The following is a 22,674-nucleotide window of genomic DNA, read 5'->3' as shown; positions in this document are numbered from 1 at the left end:
AGGTTTTACAACAGGACGGTTTCACAACTGCATCCAGGGCTTCACCTCTACCGCGCACACCTGTCTCCACAGAGCTTTCTTTGGCCGGATTATTGCAGAAAATCACCATAAACATTCAATCCGACTCAGTGGGAGATCATTTGACAGTCTCGTACACACCTTCACTCTCCTTTGGACAATAACCGCGAAAGAAACAAGTTTTTTTCCCCCCCTCTGCGCTCCACAAACCGGTTTAAGTACCGAGAGGCCGTTCATGATTGGGGACACACCGGTATGTCAGCGTGGTTTGTCTCGGTCATCGCAAACAAGTAGCCCACAGTCGTCTGTCTGTCTGTCTCTCTGTCTGTCTGGGCCACGATCTTAGGCTCCGCTTCGTTTATACGCCTTTCACACTGAGGGGAACAAGTGTGTGAGTTTGGCCTGTGAAGTCTTCGCCTGCTAGACAAACATCTCAGCTATGGAGTTGGGTTCGGTGATTTTAACGACTGCGGGCTCCGTCGGGTTTTTCAGACTTGTCAACGCAGGGGTCAATAAACTCCCCATGCCTGAATCTGCCTGCAGGAATGCGTGGAAATGGAGAAATATCTCTACATCCTTCGTGCACAGTCTCATCACCGCGATATGGGCCGTGCTTTGGTAAGTTCGACCAAACAAGAATAGTTTTATTGTGAATTGTTTTTATTTATTTATTTATTTTAATGAAATCAGTGGCTGGCAGGAAATGACTGGTTCAGCTTCCGAGCATGTTTTCATTAATGACTGTTTGGCGCGGTTGTATTCAAATTCAGATTTAAATATATGTTGAATTCATTTTATGCCTGGCTGTACTTTATGTTATTGTTTGTAGACCAGACTCTGGTTTTCTTTTTTTTTTTTTTTTTTTTACCACACTACTTTACCAGATCCTCATTCACATAATCTCATAGATTTATAGATGAGATGCAGTGGGGACCTTTCTGTATGACTGGCACTGGTCACCTCATTCATTATAATGTCCATAAATTTACTCTCAAATGAAAGTTCCACTTTTTTTTTTAAATCTACTAAATGCTTTCTCTGAACTTGTGTGTTTATCCTTTCAGCTTTTTCCTTCACCCACAGATGGCCGAAGATTTGATAGAAACTCATTCAGTGTTTTCTCATGCTTTGGTGTCATTTTCAATTGGTGAGTAAGACCTTTTACAGCGTTCACTGCTGAATCATGATTTGGGGCAGACATGGTTAATGGCCTTTTTACACATCTGTGCCGCTCTGAATGCTCAGCAAATTAGCTGCTGACATGTTGACGTGCTCCATCATCTTAAGTCCTATGGCTGTTCTTTTTTTCTACAATTCACTGGCATAGTTAATATCTCCCATTTTGTAAAATGGCAAATATAAGTCAAGATGTCTCCAGTTTAATCATCTCTCAGCTGCTTTATCGATGTGAATGACTTGGAGATGGATATAACAGCTACTTGGGTGTGTGTACTCTTGTACTCTCCCTGCAGTTTGACTCTATTCAATTTGGCTCGACTTAAGTTCACTTTGCCTTCAGTTTTTTTTTTTTTTTTTTGCTATTGAATTTCTACCTGGACTCCACAATGTAGGCTACAGTGTACTTTCTGTTAACCAAATTAGAGGCTAACATAAATTAGATTTTGCTTGATTTCCTTATAATTTCTCAAACCTAAGAGCACATGCAATCCCACATTCTTAAAATAGCAACTCGCCCTGTTTTTACTTTTTTCCTCATTAATGCTCAAAGTATTCCAGTGCAACTAGTGGCACGTGAGCGTTTTTAAATACACAAATTTATTGTATCTGCGCCGGGCGACAAGGGCTCCCCGAGGATTCCCAGGATGTTTGACATTCTTTCAGGAAGTCCAGCCCTGGAAGCTGGCAAAGCGAGGAACAGTGTCTGTATGTGTAGATCAATGGGTGGCATTATGATCGGTCCCAGGCACCGGGCGTAACCCCGTACAGTCATGTGACATCACCAAGGCAGCCACGGCGCAAAAAGTCAGTTGATTTATGCAGGCCATCCACATCAGATGGCAGTGATAACAGAAAGGGGGAGTCATCTGTGCAAAAACAAGTGGAGTGCTTCTGCCCGGCCCTCCCACCACAAATGTGGCGTGATTCTTCAGCACGTTTTGAGAGGAGTTTTGTGCACCAGATTCGTGCATTCAGCCCAGCTTGCTGGGATACCACACTGCAAACCTCGCAGTGACATACCACAAATGATTGTCCGCTTGTTGAATGAAGACCTTGTCCAGTGCCCAGAACAATGACTTGCAGAGGAGCCCAACTATGGTTAATGTTTTATGTGTGTTGAGCTGTTTTTATGTGCTTCGAATACACTGTGGTTCATTCTTCATGTTGCTATGAAAATATCCAGTAGAAAGATAATTCTCTCTGCCTGTGGTGTTTTACCCATAAAATGGGTAAGTTACCTCTAATACATTTTTAAAAAAGGCATACTGATAGTGTTAGTAAGAACTGCTCCATGGACATGTTGTCTTGATACAGCATAAAGAAGAACCCATAAAACTATGCAACTCAAGTTTACACACAGAATGCAAAAATAAAAAGCCACCGTGGTAAGTTTTTTTACATGCTGCAGTAACTCAGTCAGTATCAGACTAAACCAGGTGTCTTTATCAGGCTTCTCATGCTTAACTAGGCTATTCCAACAGCGTCATGAAGATGTAATGTATCAGCCTGAAACCCAGTTGTTTGACTAACTGGTTTAAGAAAGGAATTCCCCGTTTGTGTAAACAAGCTGATGAATCTCACTGCAGAGAATCTTGAATGGACAAAAGTAAATGTATTGCTTACCTCGCTAGAATCCTACTTTTTCTTCCACTGACTGCCACATTCAGGCTTCGGTTCATAGCAAGTGACAGGTCAAGCAGTGTTTGATTCATTTGTTCTCAGTGTAGACATAAACTGTACAGAGCCTGGGTTTAACAATGGTATCATACCCATGTTGCACAATATAAGGAAAAATAATCAGCCAAAAAGCAACATGAGTTTTTCTTTCTCTTTGTGCAACTCAGTCATTCTTCATTCTTCCACTTGTGTGCTTTGAATACAGATGTGTCATGGACTACTGAATAATGATAATCAATTATTATAAAACCACAAGGGCAAGATAAGACATGTCAGTGAATTGGTTCTTTTATTGAACAAGTCACATGCCCCAGTTGGCTGTTTTTGGCAAAACTTGACCTAAACTCAACCTCTTGCGGGTGAAAAAAAAACACCCCATTGTTGAAGAGGCTGCACTGGGTAGGCGTTTGCATTGTCAATGCTCTTATGAAACAGCATTAAGTGTTATGGAGACAAGATTATGCAAATAAACCGACCAAATGCTTGATAGCAATGTTGTAATAATCATTCGGTCTGTGGCTGTTAGCAGGTGCATTTGTCTATTGTGAGACGAACCCTAACATGTCATCCCGTCGACAGAAGGGTCCTGGTGTCAAATTTCCAGCATAATGGGGTTAATTTCAGCCTCAGCAAAGCCCCGAGCGAGCTCCCGCGCACCCCTCCGTCCTCCATCCTCAACACTTCATTATTTTTCCAGCGTTCTGAGAAGCCGTCACCATGGATACTGCCGGTGGTGAGGGAGGGTTGGGGGTGGTGGATATGAATAGCCCCTCTCCAAGACACATCTTGGTTGCCATCGCTGTCGTCATGGAAGCGGGGTCGTTTCCCCCACCCCCACCCCCCGCACACTTGATAAACTCAAGGCTGCTCTTGTCAAAAGAATCTGTTGTGTTTTGGTTGATTGAATTTGCCGAAGCTAAAAATGACATTGACCTTGGCTCTGTGCTGCCTATCCCCACAGGTTACTTCATCTATGACTTCTTTGACATGGTGCTGAACCAGAAACTGAGTCAGTCCTGGGAGCTTCTCTTTCATCACATCGTGGTAGGTCTTTCGACCATTGCTTTCACTGTAAAAAATAAGCTGTGGTCCAGGATTTTGTATTTTGACCAAAGATGTTTCACCTTGACCGTAACTGACAGCAGATTATCTGATCTTTAGCTGTACCAATCACCCTTATGAATTCAATACACAGTAGTTACTGCTTTGAAAAACTGGGCTACAAAACCCCAACGCACCTGTCAGAAGCACAGTCATGGAGAAGACAAAATACCCGTCTTTCTTGTCTACTGACAATGAATAAGTGAGGGTGACAACAAAGAGACAATCATTCCAATGTGACAACACCCCCACCCCCCAACCAGGCATTCAACCTTCTTTCATGCCTTGAGAAAGATGAACTCCACCCGACTCCCTTTGCAATCCACTGTTTCTAGCAGATTCCCATCAAAGCCAGTCATCCTTATGATATGGTGGCCCCCATCCGCCTGGCCTGGTGGGAGATATTTTCCTGAGGAAAGAACAGGTCAGATCAGTAAACACTTCCCCCACTCCTGCTCTCAAACACTACGGAAAATAAATAAGGGAATGATCTGAAGTGGCAATATAGAACTACATCCTGAATGAATATTTTCTCCTACTGCTTCTGACTGCGTGACCTACTTCCAAGACTGTGCCAATGTTGTGTATTGCTTTCTGTTGCCAAGCCCTTGCTCTTGTTATTGTAGTGTAATACACACCTCACGAGGGTTGTTTGGTTAAATTTTTATTGGAATTGTCTCTGACCGGATTGGAGTGGATTTGTACCGAACAACAGCTATGATTTATGTGTGTGCTTGGGTGTTAATGCTGGAACATTTTCATTCTGAAGTATGTGGAAACATTTGTCTGCAAAATTTAGAAATCAGGTCACCGAGGATGTGACTTGTGCTGCATAAAGAAAAAAGCATCTTACACGCCGACGTTCCAGTCACAGTTATAAATCAAAACATGTTTAAAATGGTGTTATCAGCATACAGTATTTTATAAATAAACATGAATGTACAGTGTAGATAAATGTAAACGTGTGCAATCTTGTGGCCTGTCCTTGAAAAGTAACATCAGGTACTAAGTTTAAGTCTGCTCTCTGGTAGATATTTTCACACACATTTACATGTAAAACAACTCTAAACCTGTAACCCCTGTTCAGTATCTCTCTCACACAAACACAGAGGCTGATCCTGTGCCAGGAAACTGGTCCTGGTAGTTGAATGGCTGTGTGATAAGACAGGGGAGTTCCTTGCAACAAACGCACAGAATAGCAACCAGCATGACATCTCTAGTCTAATAATACAAAGTTAGAGAATGGTGAACCTTTGCAAGATTTCCTTTGTTGGTTTGCTGGAGAGTCACAGTTTCCACCAGTCAATAGATTTTCCCAAAACTATATTATTTCTCTAAAATGCAGTAAGTGCAGTACTGTACATCTCCGTATTTGTTTTGAATCTCTTTTTAAGAATACCTGACTGTGTTTTGCAGTTTGTAGTTTTTATGTTTGGTTTTAACTCTTTAACTTTAAGTTCTCTCCTCCATTGTCCTGGGAGACCTGGCTTTGTCTTATATTGCTGAATGGCGTAGCTTGGCTTCTTGGCAAACTTAACCATTTATTGATCATTAACTTTAAATAACAACACATCTGCCAAATTAAGGTATTTGTGTGGTGTCAAATGTTAGTGTCCTCACTGCTCATGATGCTCCGGGTTGCCTAGGAGTCAAGCTAGGTTTTTTGTGGTGATGCCAGCCTGTGACATCAGGGGTCTTTTGTTTCTAAACAAAGTTAAAGCCACACCTGAATCAGTTATTCCCAGGTGAGACCCAGTGTATTAGTGGTGGAAATGCTCATTCTGGCACCCGATTGTTGGTGGCGAAGGCCGAACAGAGTTTGAGAGAAGATGGCCAGTTTTTTTTTTCCTCCTCTTCCTGGAATCCTAGTGAATGGGGGCTTTGGCCGGGCCAGCTGGCTTCAGATTGTCACTAGAGTGTGGGAGGGACGGAGATTTCTCTCTCATTCACATGGCTTTTAGTGCTTCTCTGCTGGCTAACTCTCTTTCTCTTAACTCCCTCCTATTCCCCATTGTACCAACACCAAGACTTTCATTCATTTTTTTTGAATGATGTTTACTCCTTGATTTCCGTGTGCCTTTCTGAAACTCCATCCTCCTTGAACTCCTTTTCTATGTTATCCTAATCTGGTTCTTATCTATTTTTTCTTGATCTTTTCATTCAACTATTATAAATTAGGTTATTGTGTTTTTACTAAACCAAGCGCACTGGTCGTCTGAAGTCTCAGGAGTTTTTGTGGTGGGCGAGCACTGAACCAAGCAGGACCAGCTGGTCAAACAGACAGGAGAAGGAGGCTGATCTCTAGTTAATCTCCTCATATTGGCAGCCCACTGATTAACCTTTCTGCTCTGCCCCTTGTACCATTTACAACACCTCTGTATAATCTACCATTTCCTGATCAAATGTCATGACAATGACATGTAGACTATGATTGATCTAGTTCTAAGTACAGTACGTCTTTATTCATTTCCCAATGGGGACGTGGCCTCAGACTTTTGGTGCATGTAAAGCATTTATGTGTGTATAAACAGAGAAGGTGCTTTATATGACTATAAAATTTGGGAAAAAAATGCGCAGGAGGTGTGTATTTAGTGGAAACTTTCGAAAGTTTAGTATTTAGTGGAAACGTCTCAACAACTGATGATATAAATTATGTGCATTATGTTGACTCACACATGCATACAGACATGAGTAAGGGCGGAAGGTGATGTGTCTCTGAAAACTAGTGTAAAAATAAATGAATGACACAGTTGTGGTCTGACCTGTCATGCACTTTTGCATATAATGTACTAGTTTGTTGTGATGTATTTGGTAATGTTGGTACACCATGACTGTAGTAACAAATTAGCATCTAAGGTTATAACTGAGATAGTCCAGACTTAAAATTACATAAGCATGACAGTTTCAGGCCCTGACGGAAGATGCGAGTTGTAATCCAAATTTTCTTAAATAACCAAAAGGGTTTATATCTACTTTTTATGTCACTTGCCGAACCCTGTACTTTTAAACCTATGGGTGTTTTGTCGTATCTCATTTTCCTCCTCTGCTGTTATTTTCTGTTTTGACCCCTGCCTCCTTCTTAGTGTTTGTCTGCTCAAATGCACGTATAATAACTTTTTCTTGAGTCTTAATTTCTGTAATCTGACGTGAGGTTTTCCTGTGTTATACAAGCATATAGTGAAACGGCATGTGGTGTAACACGAGTTTTGTTGATCCCCGTTGTCGCAGTCCAGGAGAAATACTGAAGTCAAACATTCCATGGAAATTTTTTTCCCCTTGTTATTGACTGAAGAGGAGATTACAGCTTCTTATTTCTGTCTGAGAAACATGTGAGCCTTGTCTCAATCACTCACTTCTGATGAGATCCTGTCTGTTGTAACCTTGGGCTTTCTTTGGAAAACAGGAAGTCCTGATAATTTAGCCAGAAATAGGGTACCTCGTCCTGTAGAGATTAAATATTTATGTACCTACTATATATTGTCTAAATATATATAACACACAGGACTTTAAAAAAGTAGTCTGTGTATGTACAGTATGTGTAGTCTGTTAAATGGACCGTAGGAGTACAGTGAAATGAAACTTGTTCTTTATGTCATTGTTTGAGCTGGGCTAACTGATGAACATATGGTTAAACCAAGGTTTGTTTGCTATCCTTGTAAAAAAAAAAACTCATCTCCACATTGAATCTGTTTCAGCCTTGTTTACCCGTGACTCTTGGAAATAGTGAGCTTTTAATTTAAAATATGAGCCAGAAGAGAAGGATGCCAGGCAGAGGTGGGAGGTTCAAATAAATCTTTTTTTCCGCAAAGAACAAAAGCATGTGAATAACAGTATGTCCAATGTTCTCTTTTGAGATTTTTATTGATGAGAAGCAGTGGGAATACCAAGTGGATCAGTCTTGCCCTTGCCCTCTCACAGGAGTGTTGCAACATGTTTGCTGTTTCCTTCCATAAATGCCTTTCATCCGTCTCTCATTAGACAGAATTCAGTTATCTTCGTAGAGTAGGGGCCAAGGCCGAACATCCTCTAAAGTAGATCAGGGTGTCAAAGGTTAATCGCCTATTTGAGGATCCATGCTGTTTCCAATCACATCTGCTCTGTTCTGTCTGGTTTGTCCACTTCAGTTATAAAGGAGTAGATATGTAGGCTTTTAAATATCCTCCCCTCTATGCTACTTATAATGCTCTTAATTGTGTAACATATTACCATCCTTCATACTTGCACCTAAATGCTCAAGTTGCTCTTTCACACAGAAACGATGAATGACAGGATTTTGTAACACTCTGGGGAAGCATTTAATTTCTCAATTGCCTTGTTCTATTTCCAAAATTGCAATAATCAGCCCGGTTGGCCTGTTCCACATTCAGTGAAATAGAGAACTATCAATCATCAGTCGCATTTCCTCCTACATTTGGTGAAAAAATGTTGTAATGAACTTATTATTGGGCTTGAAATGCTCAGATAAGAAAAATAACCTAGATAGCCCAAAACAGCAGCTTACATAAGGCCACAGAGCACCCAGGTTTTAAGCACTAAAGCTCAACAGAAGCCACCGTAGCAGTGATTACACTGAGCCTGCTTTGATTCGTCTGCATCAGCTTATGGTACCTGGATTTTGAATTTGGGAATTTTCTCTTAATCCTCCTCACAGATTTTTATCAAGCCTGCTCCACCTGGATGACGAGTTTTGTAAACAGGTTCTCAGCAATGATATCCTGATACGTAGTTCTTATAATTGTTCCTTCTATCTGTACAAGTTCAGCTGCTAAAAATCTTTGGCTATAGCACAGAGCTGCCACCCAGACCCACCTCCTTCTCCTGGTGGATCACATACAATATTTTGCCAAGGAGCTAATATACTGAGGAATTTCAGTTGATCACAGAAACAACAGCCTGTGTCCTTGTGATCATGTCCTTATAACCTGGAAATTATCTTACCTCCTCAAGGTTCATCTTGTCTCAACCTAAAATATGAGTGGAACTCGTCTCAGCTTACCAGGAATGAAAATAGATATTTGTGGGAGGAGTGCGAAGCTGTCTCACGTAGCTAACAGGGAATGTCACTTTTGGAAGCAGGAACATACTCTATTTGGTCATTGGCCATGTTGTCACTGGAATGCCATGTCTGCCATGGATCTCTACATCCTCGGCTACGTAAAACCTGTAGCTTCTCTTTTCACTAGTTGCTGGCTGTCTAAGGAGCCACATGTGTCAGCCTAATGTGACAGCAGGTCAAGCAAATAACAAAGACTGGCAGGATTTGTAATCCTTAGAGTCTATGTTTGGTTTGAAGTCTCTATTGTTTCAGAGGCGGCCTTGTTTATACAAACAAATCTGAAGTTCAGCTGGTCTATTTCCTGATAGATGTACTTCCTCCAGTGGTTAATTTCGTAATCTTGCATGGACAACAACATTAACAAGCATGTAGCCGAGAGTGTTAACATCAACTAGAGGTGTAGAGTATGGTTTTTAATATACCCTCGTCATACTGTCTGTTCATGTATAAAACAGCCTACTTACTATGCATGGTATGTTTTTGTTTAAGCTAGAGGGCCCACAGATATATTTCCAGCCATCCACAATCTGTGGGCTCTGCCACTCCTCCCATACTTTGGTGTGACAGACCACATGGAACGAGTGTTGCTTTTAAAAAAATCTCCAGTGTCAACATCATGTTTGCAAACCATGAGCTGCTGGAGCCTCTGTTGTTTTTGCTGAAATTTTAGCGGAGCACGCGGTCGGCTGAGCGAGAAGGCCTCGAACAATACAAAGACAACAATATCACGCCACCAACTGAGAATAATGACGGCCATTGAGATGAAGAGAAACACATATTGCAAAATGCAAAATGGAATGTGAAAGAGTTGTTTTTTTTTTTTTGTTTTTTTTTAGAGGCCAAAGTTCATAATGTAATTCTCAGCAGTCGCATCTTTTTGGAGCCTCGTGGTGTTCCCCCATTCTGTGTATATGCAGACAGGAGGACAGACATCTGGTCTCCACATGAACCTCAGGCTCCCGAGAGAGAGAGAGAGACACAGACACGTGTTGCAAACCTCCCTCTTCCTGACAGGGCTTCTGCAAATGCGAGCACCCCCCCCTCCAAAACATTTCTGAGCTGCAGCTCCAGTCCATATATCACAAACGCTGCCTTGTTATCCCCCCACAATCCTTGCATAACCTCCAAATGTCTCCCCCCATACCCCCTCGTCCACCTACTCTCTGCAGCTTGTACCGCCCCCTCACATGGATACAAACCAATGAGAGCCTCCGCGCTCTGATAGTATAATATAATTTTGTGTGGGTTTTTTCCCTCATGGTATAGCAGTTGAGGGACCCACGTTGAGGGATTTGCTTGTCTGCTGTTTTTGTGCCAGAAACAGTTCACGCTCTTCTAATGCAAAGGCCACAAACAACAAAATCCACACATTTGTGGACGCAGCTTCTTGTCTCTTTATCAAACACAGAAATGCTGCTGTGAGTCACAAAGCAGTAACTATGGACTAATAGAAGCCTAAAAATTGATGTGAACCTTCAATTCAATTCAATTCAATTCAATTTTATTTATATAGCGCCTTCCACAATCAAAATTGTCTCAAAGCGCTTTACAGAGACCCAGAGCCTGACCCCAGAGCAAGCACTTAAGGCGACAGTGGCAAGGAAAACTCCCTTTTAACAGGAATTCCTTCAGAATTTGTATGTAGGAAGTCAGGTCTATATTTAGTGACATGATGTGTACACACAGCAGCAATGTATAAATAGAGATAAAGACTCGTTAAATGTGCGTAACATGTTTGAAATTGTCAGTTACCATTTGCATTTAAGTGTGAGAAATCTTGTGCAATAATGAGGATGAATCTTGTGAAAAGTGAATCGTTTAAGAAGAAATGATCAAGACTAAGGATTGTGAAACCCAGTTGAGTAGAAATAGGCTGAACAGATGCAGGTCTCATCCATCATCCACGTTTGTTTGTTGTTGTTTTTTTTGTTGTTTTTTTATTATCCTGTCTCCAGCCTACAGGTGGATCCTGAGTGTTACACACATGCATGTGCCATGCTTTCCAAAGAAGCTGGAGGCTGGAAAAGCAGAGTGCTCTAAAAAAAAAGACATTTGTATTTGTTCGCAGTTGGCATAACAACTAGGAATGCTGTTTGGAGAGGCGTCCATCCATCAGTGGGTTTAGAAAAAAGAGGGAGTTGATTCTCCGTAAGCTACATGTCATAGAAAAAGAAGGTGGGGCAGAGTGGGAACTCTGCATTTGTTCTCCCTGGTTGCCACACCTTATGGTGTAGAACCAACGCATGAAATAGACAAAGAGCAAACTTGGCTGAGATCCAGCTGCTGTGGGAATGCCAGAGTACTTGCGTATGATTCCAAAAGCAGCGTGGGTGGGTATGCAAGCATGTGAGAGTACAGCGCAGGAACAACCTCACAGTGAATATTTGTAGTAAGTAAGTGGAGTTAACCATTTCAGTATTTTTTTTTTTTTTAAACTATTCTTCACAGCAAACCTGAGATATTCACAGTAATTGTCAGGGTGGTTTGGCATCGTAAGGGCCATGATGAAATCTTATGCATTAACAGAAAGTACTATAACCAATATTTAGTGTATTGTATGATATAATTGCTAAGATGATTTGTACCATTCTCATATCTGCGGGGTAAATATGTAGCTGGATCCAGCAGCTGGTTGGCTTCATAAAAACTGAAATGTTTAAACAACAGGTAGTGGTTTTACATTGGAGTTACTACATTGGAACAGTTTCTTGGCTGAGCGCAGTCACTTTCAGAGCCAGTTTCGCTGTTTTCCTAACACACCAATAAGCATATTTTTCCAAGTGGAAACCTTCTCCTTTAAGGATATGCACTTTGGAAGCTAAATGATGGTATTGATGTATTGGTGGAATATGATTATTGCAGTTATTTCATACTTGTTTTGAATGAATTGTGTATTTTTTTTCCCGCTTTTCTTTATAGTCAAAGATAAACAAGTAAAACGTTTCAGAATCAGATCACAGTTCTTAAAATGTTGCATACCATGAGTCAGTGGGGGATATCATCAGATCTCAAGAGCTCTCTGGTGCCTTCTGGTCCTGATGAGCATTAAGATACATCGGAAAAGCCATCACTGGCTTTTATCTTTCCGTGGCCACAGTGAAGTAATGGCTGAGACATACTGTACACTCCAAGCAAAGCAAACCACCACTCCTCCCTTCACACTCGCCGCCTGAATACATCAGGTGACCATGATTCACCCAAAACACACCTATGAACAGTCACCGAACCTCACCCTGACAAGGAAGAGGACACACTCTCTCGGCACATACAATTTATCATATTTGCCTTAAATAATTGGGTTTGGGCTCGTCCGGTGAATTTCTGATCAGATATCTGTGACAGCACGCAGCGGTGTGCTGCTGTCAGCTGACAGGAGTTAACGCAAGTCGCATGATAATAGTTATGACCACTATCCCTCAGTGTGTGTGTGTGTGTGTGTGTGTGTAATCTTTACTGTCTTGTGTTTCCAAGCTCAACATTCTTCCCTCCATTTTCTCTCACTGACTTTAAGCCTTTGTAAAGCCCTCCCACCCTCTCATCGACCCGCTGCTGGTCTGCCCATGACCAGATAGCTAACATCTCTTTATTGAGCTTCCTATTAGTTTCCTCCCCATTAGTTTCACTAGGCCACTTCCTGTGCCTTTATGGCCTGTATTAGGGAGGCACTGCCTGTCTAATAATGTATTTTGAGGGAACGCAGCTGTGCTTTAATCGTAAGGAGATGTGGAATATGTATCTGTGCAGAGGTTTGAGGCATAAATAATTAATGGATTCACAAACACACACAGGTGATAATTCTGTGGAAATTCAAATGTAAAGATTCAGTCACTGTTTATTTGGCTCACAGATCTGTGAAACACACTTCTAGTTTCACTTGTTTTGGTTTGTCTACATCTGCAGTTGCTGTATGTGGAAGAGATCATCTAAACACTCATCAGCATAACCTCATGTAAAATTCTGGTTTCTTGATACCAGTGCTTGAAGTAGGCTCACCGGTACGCACAGATAATGAGTAGCAGCTCTTTTGATTTTCATCCACGTATGTACCATTAAATATTGAGGTGTCACTTACATCTTCTGTTGGTGAATGATCTTCCATCACACTATTTTACTGATGTGCAGAGCCAATGTCCACTTATTTATAGATGAATTTAAAGTTGAATTCACTTTAACTCATCTTCTGAATTATGACCACTAATCTTTATGACATAGATTTTGTAGTGTTTTGTGACTCGTTGAACTTTGAAGGCCATGTTTTAGGTCAAAGAAGCAAAGATGAATTTAGTGCCATGTCCTGGACAATTGAATAAGCACAGTAAACAATATACATGCTGTTTAAGTTTTTTTGTAGTGAGTTCTTTGTATTGTTTAACAATACATTTAGGAACAAATTAACACTTTTCAGCACCTTTTTTGTTACATAAAGCTTTTACAAAGCTTTTACAAACAGAAAAAGTAGTGACTGATTAGCAGTGGTCTGTTTTATTCTAATCAAGCCAGACAAAATACCCTTTATCCGTAATAGCTACAGGTCACAGATTCACTTCCACTTCAAACTCTGGTTAAAACCTAAATACTAACTTTGGTGGAACGTGATGACAGCTTCTCTTTTCCATGTGTCAAAAATGTTTTTGGTGGTTTTTCTCCTCGTGTGTTTTCTGACTCACACACACAGACATACAGTTGCAAGGTATAGTAAGTAATATAATACTCAAACGCCCTAACTCTCTCCACCCAGCTGTTTAGAGCATGTCTGCTAACACCCCATCACCTCTGACCCCTGCTGCCATGAGACTCTGGAGAGAGAGAGCATGTTTTTTTTTTTTAGGATGGAGGGTGTTTGTGTGTTTGTGTGCTAAACTGTGTCAATCTCCTTTGAGCCTCTTGGGTTAATGACCTCCTTCGTCTTACAGCACCACCCTCTTTCTTTTTCCTTTTTTCTTTCTTTTTTTTTCCACATGGTCTCATTATCATTCAAGAGTCACTTTGTCCATTGTAACAAACGGGCTGCTCTGCTGCTGAACTTGAGCTTCTCCTCTGACTGAGCCAGCGAGCGAGTTATCAGCCAGAGGTCGGGGATTGGTTTGACATGGAAATCCTCAATAATTGTGTCTGCTTCAACCATTGAAACAAAAACTGTGCAATAAGGAAGTTTTTTTTATTTTAAATAAGTAGCAGTCTGTTTACACAGGGATTATTATGGGATGAGAATGCATGCTGCATCAGTATTGGTAGAAGTGTCTGGCTGTGTTAGAGGGAGACTTACTGGAGGGTGGCCTGGTAGAGGGTTAACGAGTGCTACCACATGAGGCTAGTAACCCTCAGCTTTTAACTGCAGACTACTACAGAAAATCCTGCAGGCAGAGGGAGAGACATAACACCACAGACTGTAATAATGATACACACACAGACGCAAAAAAGACCACAGAGCTTTACTACACTGTTTCATGATTAGATCTTTGAATCTTTCAACAAATTAAAAAAGATGCAGTTGCTGACTACAACAGTGTTAACTGTCTTTGTGGGGCATAATTTATCTTTTTCATTAGCTTTATCTGTTCCTGTGTTTCTAGTCCGTTCATCCTCTGAATACTGTTTGCCGTAGTGGCTCAATTTAAAAGCACAAACATTTATCAAAACCTTCCATCTCAACACAAACTTTCTTATCATGTGAACTTTACCTTACTTTTTATTTGGGTCACTTTGTGATCTGTGCTAAAAGTCAGGAAGAGAGACACCAGGTCATCATGTTTTTTCTTTTTTTTTTTTTTTTAAATATCAAGTTGACTTTGTTCATGGCACCATTTGCTGTATATGCCAACTACCTTTGCACCCAGTGCAACCCCCCCCCCCAAAAGTGGGACGAAAAGGTCCCTCACCAGGGTGTAGAGAACATTTAATTGAGCCCACAGGGACAAAATGCAGTGAACAAACACCCACATCACCTTGTTTTTCAGCCCTTTGCTTGGATTTTATACAGATGGCTATAACAGTAGGTTAATGTATACAGATGCAGTCCAAAGGTGAAATTACTCTCGCTCTGTCTTTTTCTGTCCCATTGTGATTGAGTTGTGATTGAAAGTTCACCAGGGTCTCTAGTTGGGCAGTATTGGCTGCTGTATGTGAAAGTCAAGCTTTAGCAGAGCTTAGTGGGGGCGAATCCAGCTAATGCTGAATCATTCTACTAGATCCAGGGGGCTGGTGGAGGGGATTATTGTGATTCCCCCTGAGCTCAGGGTGCTGACAGCAGCACAGGGTGTGGGAGCTGGCCCCTGTCCTTTATGGATGACCAACGGAGGTCCCACCTATTTTCACAGTGAGAGAGCAACTAGGATGAGGTTTGGCTAGCTTGCTGGTATCTGGTTGGCTGATGAGCCAAATGGTATCATTGTCACCAGATGATGTCCTGGTATGGTCAGATCAGTGGCTGAAGTCATGAGTCACAACACCTAAGCTGCTCTGCTACGAACGACTGTCACTGGCTGACGGAGCATGTACAGACAGCCATAAAAGAGAGGTCACCACCATAAAAGTAGATACACGTGAGGAGGAACACAACAATGTCGCAATGTTTTCACATTAAGAAACCTCAGGAAGTAAGTCATAAAATGTACAAATGTAATGAGGTTTGATATGATTCTATGTCCTTGACAATTTAATTAAGTCCGATGAGCTGTAGTCCTCCATGAGCCATCCTGCTCTGTGAAATCCATCTGGTCTCATTCAGATTTGATATAACACTTTGTAGTGGTGACAGTTTTGTTTCTGAACTTTTATGTTATTCATCACTCGTTCCCAGTTCCTCTGCAGTTGTGTTCCATTTAGTTCTTTTGAAGTTGTGTTTTCCACACTCTTTTCTCTCTGCATAGACTTTGTCACTTACTTTGTCTTCATCATCTTATCTTCGTGGTTGTGTAACGGTTTGTTTTGACCTTCCCAGCCTCATGTTCTATCTAGTTTTATCTTCCCAGATCAGATTAGACTTTGGATGAGCCAGGCTATAGACCACTGGTGGCTGAAGCTGTGGCCTGGAGCGTGTGTGTGTGTGTGTGACTGTGTGTGACTGTGTGTTAATGTGAGTGTGAATGTGGGTATTTATGGTTCACGTGTTGTTGGGTATTGTGAATGTAAACTGAAAGCAGGGAATGCACGTACATGTTCACCACTATGTACATCTTGTCTCATATGTCTGCTCTCATCTCTGTTGAAAACAACATTTAAAAAAAAAAATAAGTGTGATTCTCATTTTCATTTGTGAAGATGGAGCATTTGTGGATTCATTTTCGGTGTGAGTTGGTGTGGGTTTCCATAGTGTCTAGCTGGCTGGAATTATATTGAACGCAATGATCACTGCCTCAGTGACTTTGATAACAGGGTGTTATTACACACCTTGTTTATCCAAGAGTTTTCAGACTCACCTGCCACCTGTGCTGCCACAGAAGAATATTTCACAGGAGAGTGATTGACCAACGCTGCAGGATGATCTCACATATTTGTGAGTGTGCGTGTGGCTTTGTTTTGTACTGAAAAGCCCTATGTCCTCCTGACATTACTGTTTACCCTGTGATTACTCAAGGTGTGTGTGTGTGAGTCAGTCAATCCTAAAATCACTGTTTACTGTTCTGCTACAGATTTTGATATTTCAATAACAATTGGCCAGCTTGCCCCAGAGGATTATTTGTGGAGGCCTATGTGACCTTTAGCACCACAGACCACGTTTTCCCTTGACTAACTTGTACGTCCATGACAGGATATCTTGAAAATGAATGGCCAGACTTTCGTGTCATTTCCTGTGAACCAGGAACCTGTGTGGGCTTAATGCCTCCATAAACCACTCTGGTGACATTTTGAAACGTTAAATTTTTGGAGGGCATTAGTAGTGTGCATGTACTAAGATGTACTACATGTACTGTTATGTTGCCAAGACTAACTACCTACTTACACGTTTGGGTTTTTTTTTTTTTTTTTTTTTTTTTTTTTTCAGAAAGTGAAATGTGGATTGAAATGTTTTAAAGCCAAAGACACATACTGTATATTACACTGGATACATAGTGCACATGCCAATTAGAGATAGTGCACTGCTGACTCTCCTCACATGTCCTGTTGCCTAACCTACTACAGCACATGACATGACTGTTTGCTGCGTTACAGAGAGCGTCCTCATACAAAACACACATGCACAAACAAAAGACCCTTCTCCATCTGAGCCATAACGGATCGTAAAGGTTAGTCTTTCACACCACAGTCTATCCCATGACCTGCACTAATTACTAACCAAAGACTTGACCGAGACTCTCCACTATCTCCCCTTCACTGACACCGCCCGCTGATTTATAAACACGGCAAGTCAGGTGGTAACAGGTCTGAAACTATAGTACAATGTGCCTGAACACGGTTTGTCGTCCAGCTACACTGCGAGCTGGACTCTGAGTGTTCATGGCTGTCATGATGGCCATACCCACGCTGCCCAGCGTGTAGGCCAGGAGCGGCACCTTGTCCCTGTTGAGCACCAGCCAGCGGGTCATCCAGGCCAGCGTGTTGATGCGGAACACCACGTATGTGCCCAGGTTGATCATGCTGTTGAGTGTGCTCTGAGTGTGAATGAAGCTGTTGAAATGCGGTGGTGTGAGTGGGTGCCTTTTCCCGTGGAGAGCCTGCTGAACAGCCTGTTGCAGTTATAAACACATTTCTGTCATCCAGGTTTTACACCTGCGACACAGCTGCTGTGAGTGTGTCACAGAGCAGCTTTTACTTCTGTCACAACATATCAAATGCTGTACGTAATCCTTCCCCCTGACTCTCCGGTGAAATGTCAGCAGGCAGGATCCGCAGAGTTTTCCTTGTTTTTCAGTTTTTCAGACTCAGGTTTTGAACGACGCTGCTGCCACCTTGTGGAGCTGATCTGTTCGTTACATCACAGACTTTCATAAGCACCACTCAGCAGAAACGAGTCAGGGGAGTGGTGTCTGTCCACGTGGTCATTGAGTAAAATACTGTCAGACACAAATGCATAAGGAATCACCATGGAAACATGGAAATCCTCCTCCCGAGATAACCTTCAGTCACTGCCATAAAGTTATGAGAGATGCACTGGATTATTGTCTTACTGTTGTGTTGGGCAAAATGAGCATTAAAAACAATAACATTATCTTTTTTATTTTCCTGCTAGTATTTAAATTTGTTGATCGAGGAGTGAGTCACTTAGATCAGCTGTAAAATGCTGATGCTCTACCACATCCATCATAATGTCCTCCTTTTGTCTCTTTGCCTTCTCCTGTAGGTGATCACCTGTTTCGGCCTCTCTGTGCTATCGTGCCGCTACGTGGGTTTTTCCGTGGTCGCCCTGTTGGTGGAGATAAACTCTGTGTTCCTCCACCTCAGGCAAATCCTGCGCATGGCCAACATCGCCGCAGGTACGCTGTACCGGGTCAACAGCATGATCAACCTGGGCACATACGTGGTGTTCCGCATCAACACGCTGGCCTGGATGACCCGCTGGCTGGTGCTCAACAGGGACAAGGTGCCGCTCCTGGCCTACACGCTGGGCAGCGTGGGTATGGCCATCATGACAGCCATGAATATCGTCCTCTTTTATCGGCTGCTCAGGAGCGACTTTTTGAAGAGCAGCGCCCGGGAGACCAAGAAAGAGAAAGAGAAGGAGATGTAGAGAGAAGGGGAGAAGGAGACGCAAGGAGGATTAGATTCATAAACACACTCATTGCTGTACGTTAACACCCTGTGGCTGAGATTTGGTACCGTTTTGCCTGTGTGTAGTATACTCATGGCTGGGAGACGGAGGGATCTTTCTATCTCTCGTACTGTACAGGTACGTACACACAAGGTGTCATCAGTGGGCCTCATTCCAAACACACACATCACACACAGCCGTTGTGCTGAAAGCTACACTTGCCCATCAGTTGTAGTTTTGACAGTTTTGGCTTCTGTGTGTGTGTGCTCCAGTCATCCTTAAGTGCCATTAGTGGCTCGCCTAATGGCCGATGAAGGATTCTTCATATGAACAACGCAAGGCCTTGTAAAACGACACCAAACGCCTTATTGTCCCACAGGGTGTTTCAGCTAAATCTTTTCTAAAAATGTAGCGCATGGTAAGTGAACACGCACTGTTTTAAATCAAACCCTCCAACACTCGTGTATACGTCTCTATTATATACATACTGTATATAATACACATACATATGCTGTGGCGGGCTATTTAAAAATCTCACGTACAATTTATTTACCACTGAGTAAAAATAAATAAACAAATAAATAAATTAGTGGAATTCAGACCCTCTTGTTGTGTAACACTAACACCACAGAGGTGAATATGTCTTTTTTTTTTTTTTTTTACTTTTTCCACCAACTGTCCTCAACTAAAAACCGCCTGCTACCTCAGAAAGCTTGTTACAATAATCCTTTGTCTCTTTCTAAAACAAGCTTTACTGTCAGTGTTTGCCAGGTTGTTTGTTATTAGAGCAGAAAATTAGGAAAAATGTTATAAAGAGAAAATGTTTGTCCAGAGAACCAGGAAATCCCCACTGAAGAGAAGAAGAGGGTAATAGAATGATGAATAAATATTAAATGCTTTGAAGCAGCGTTTAAATAAAACAAATCAGATTTAACTTTGATGACAATGCAAATCTGCATGATATTTAGTAGCTAAGCGATTGTGGCCATTTTATGCTTTGACAAATTATATTAAAACATTTAGGAAACAGCAATAAATCAGTCATAGCAGGCTTTGCGTTCACTCTAATTATAAAGTAAAACCCCGTATCTTAAAAAAACAGCTTGTGTGCCTAAGATCTGATTGCCGAACTGTACTGTCCACCTGCCGAGGTCTTTTGTCAGTAGATCTTGGAGGAACAAAACTAGATAGAGTAGACTCTGACTTGCCAGGCTCATGGATCAATTACAAAACTGAGTAAGGGTCAGAGGCTGTCTGACAGCTCACACTGGCTGCTGCTTTTGTGAGTACACTTGAAAAAAAACCTGTAAAATGACAAGCTAAATGACAGAGGGTAATGCTGTATTTACCAACTGACATTAATGTTTTCATGATTTGTATGTATTTTTGTAGTGTCCCCCGTGATGGTGCACAGTCTGCAGTAGGAGCTTTCAGACAGGCATGAGTTGTTATTCTTCATTTGACCTATGGAGGACAGCAAACTCCTTAACGTCACCTCAGTGACCACAACACAACCAAGACCACCAGAGATGTCTTGTATTTTGGAACATCTTTGTAGATCTGTGCCATCCGGCTTTTTAATCTGAAGTTGCCAATTAACACCAATAGAGGTCAGTGTTGGAACAAGCAGGTCTGAGATCTGTGAATACAGCATAAGTGTTAGACACACGGCTGCTTACTCTTCCAGCTCACATCGTAACATCAATCCTTACTTGGCATGGAAATATTTGATTTTGTGTTGTTGCTTTTTTTTGTGTGTGTGTATATTCATTGTCCCAGGGGTTAAATTGTGTATATTTGTAATTTATTTGTACTTAAAATAAGTTGTGGGTTAAAGATAGAATGAACACAATTTTCAATGAGTTTCCCTGTTGTGAAAAAACTGTCAATTATAGTGAAGCTGATTGTGTAAGTCATGTTGTTGCGGGGCATTTTGCCACTTTGGGTCATAATTTCTTTTTTTGGGTTTGTTTCTCCAGCTACAGCTTTCTTGACCCAGTGTCTATGAAGCCCTGAAATCAGCCATATTACAAACGCAGCGGCATGTTCAGTCACACTCACATACTTGGTTGCAGTTCAAAGGAAACATCAGACCCAAATTGTAAATTTAGAATCAGCTATAAGCTGTCACACTCAGCGGGCAGGTCTTCTACAGTGTAACTGTAGCTAATAAACTGCCAGCTGAGAGTATTTGCAGGTGATTAAGTGAGACAGGGTCCACAAATTTAAATCTTAGTTCACATTAAAATCAAGACATCACTGCACTAAACAAACTGCACTGTGTGAGAGGAAAGCAGTAGAGTTTGAATTATTGTTGTTGTGGCTGATTCCCAGTTGCCTTTTTTTTTTAAAATCAAGAGTATATCTCCCTTTTTGGAATTTGTTGTGAATGTAAATTTGCCTTTTTTTTAGGGCAGCTTTGTGGTTGTAGTGAAGACAACTGGTGACAACTGAAGTTCTTTCTAACAAGCAAGCTTATAATTGTGAATGTGTTATATAAGGCAGTAATGTTATTGGAGTTTTACCTATGTGATACCAGATTTGTTCCTTATGTTGCTGTGTGCTTTTAGGAATCCTGAGAAAACATTGCAGCCAAGTCAAGATTTTTCCTCATATAAACATCGTACTGACACTGAGCGACCGCTGGCCAAAAACAAACTACTGTACCGCTCTCTCTTCCACCGCTAACTCTTTTCCTTTTTTTCTTTTTTTTTCTTTTTTTTTTTTGCTGCCTGGATTTCAAAACATGACTTTTTCCAAGGCCACAGGATGATGCTACGGTTTTATATGTTTGTCGGTAGTGCACACAAGGAAAAATAAGTCAGGATGTCAGATGCCACACAGCCTCATATTCCTCATCATACACAATACATGTGGTGGTTGGCTGCATTGGTCTTCATTGTTTGTTTGTGTTTTTAAATGAATTCCATTATTAGAGAATGAGAAAAGCAACATTTCCTTATCTCAACCAACAAGACCAGTTTTATTTCCTTGTTTGTTCATTTATAGACTTCTTTTTTTCCAGTGATTGATGAAATATTAAATATTGTTAACATAAAAAAAAAATCTAATTCATAACAACAGTGAAGACGGACACTGTGCAGCTTGTCAAGGACTGATAAACCCTTCATTAAGGGGGAAAAACCTGGAATACTGAAGCAACCGAGACCAGCTGAGGTTCTTAAAGCGAAATCGTCTGCTGTCTCGGAGCTTCAGACACATCACGTTTCACAGAATTTTGTCTTTAAGTGTAAATATAACAGTTTTATTTTTTCATGTTTTGGCAGAGATTGTTTTGTAATTAAAACTCCAATTTATATGTTTATACAATAACAATATTTGGTTAACGTGAAAATAAAGATAAATGAAATTAATGTTTGTGTTTTCCTTTCACTGACCCACAGACTGTTGTTGTGAGCAGAGAATTTGGGATTAATAATAAAGTAGTTCTCAGACAAGCACTGTAGAGTATGTGGTGCAACTACAAAGCAGTGATGGAAGAAGTATTCAGATTCTTTACTTTGGTAAAAGTAGCAATGGGAAAGTGTGAAAGTACTCTATTATTATGGGGGGACGGGGTGTTATAGTATTATCAGGAAAATGTACTTTGTCTATCAACAGTAAAAGTTCTCATTATGAAGGCTGAATCCCCCCTGTCTCAATTATGTTTTTATGTAATATGATATACTGCATTACTTTCACTGATGCATTAACATTACAGTATTTTAATGCTGTATCTGGTTCAGTCTATAAAATGGCACTGGATTGTATGAGCTCATCATAGATTTTGTATATTAAAGTAAAAGAGTAAAAAAACACAATATGTCTTTGAAATGTTACAAATTAAAAGTATAAAGTAGCATAAAAGGGAAGCACCCAAGTAAACTACAAGTAACTCAAAACTACTTTAGTAAAGCACTTAAACAGATGTACTTATATTAGACCACTGCTCCAT

General features: G+C 41.1%; 1 protein-coding gene across 1 annotated transcript; it reads left to right on the top strand.

The window, feature by feature from the left end:
- tlcd2 (TLC domain containing 2) lies at window positions 1-22,090 on the top strand. Its single transcript, XM_041045748.1, has 4 exons — window positions 1-636; window positions 1,083-1,165; window positions 3,836-3,918; window positions 18,312-22,090. The coding sequence occupies exons 1-4, from the start codon at window positions 458-460 to the stop codon at window positions 18,696-18,698; spliced, it is 732 nt and encodes a 243-aa protein (XP_040901682.1). The 5' UTR covers window positions 1-457; the 3' UTR covers window positions 18,699-22,090.
- The last annotated feature ends 584 nt before the right edge of the window (window positions 22,091-22,674 follow it).

The sequence above is a fragment of the Toxotes jaculatrix genome, chromosome 9 (genome assembly GCF_017976425.1).
Source record: "Toxotes jaculatrix isolate fToxJac2 chromosome 9, fToxJac2.pri, whole genome shotgun sequence".
In the NCBI taxonomy this organism is placed as follows: Eukaryota; Metazoa; Chordata; class Actinopteri; family Toxotidae; genus Toxotes; species Toxotes jaculatrix.
Note: the sequence above shows the minus strand (reverse complement) of the source record. Positions and strands in the feature narration are given on the sequence as shown.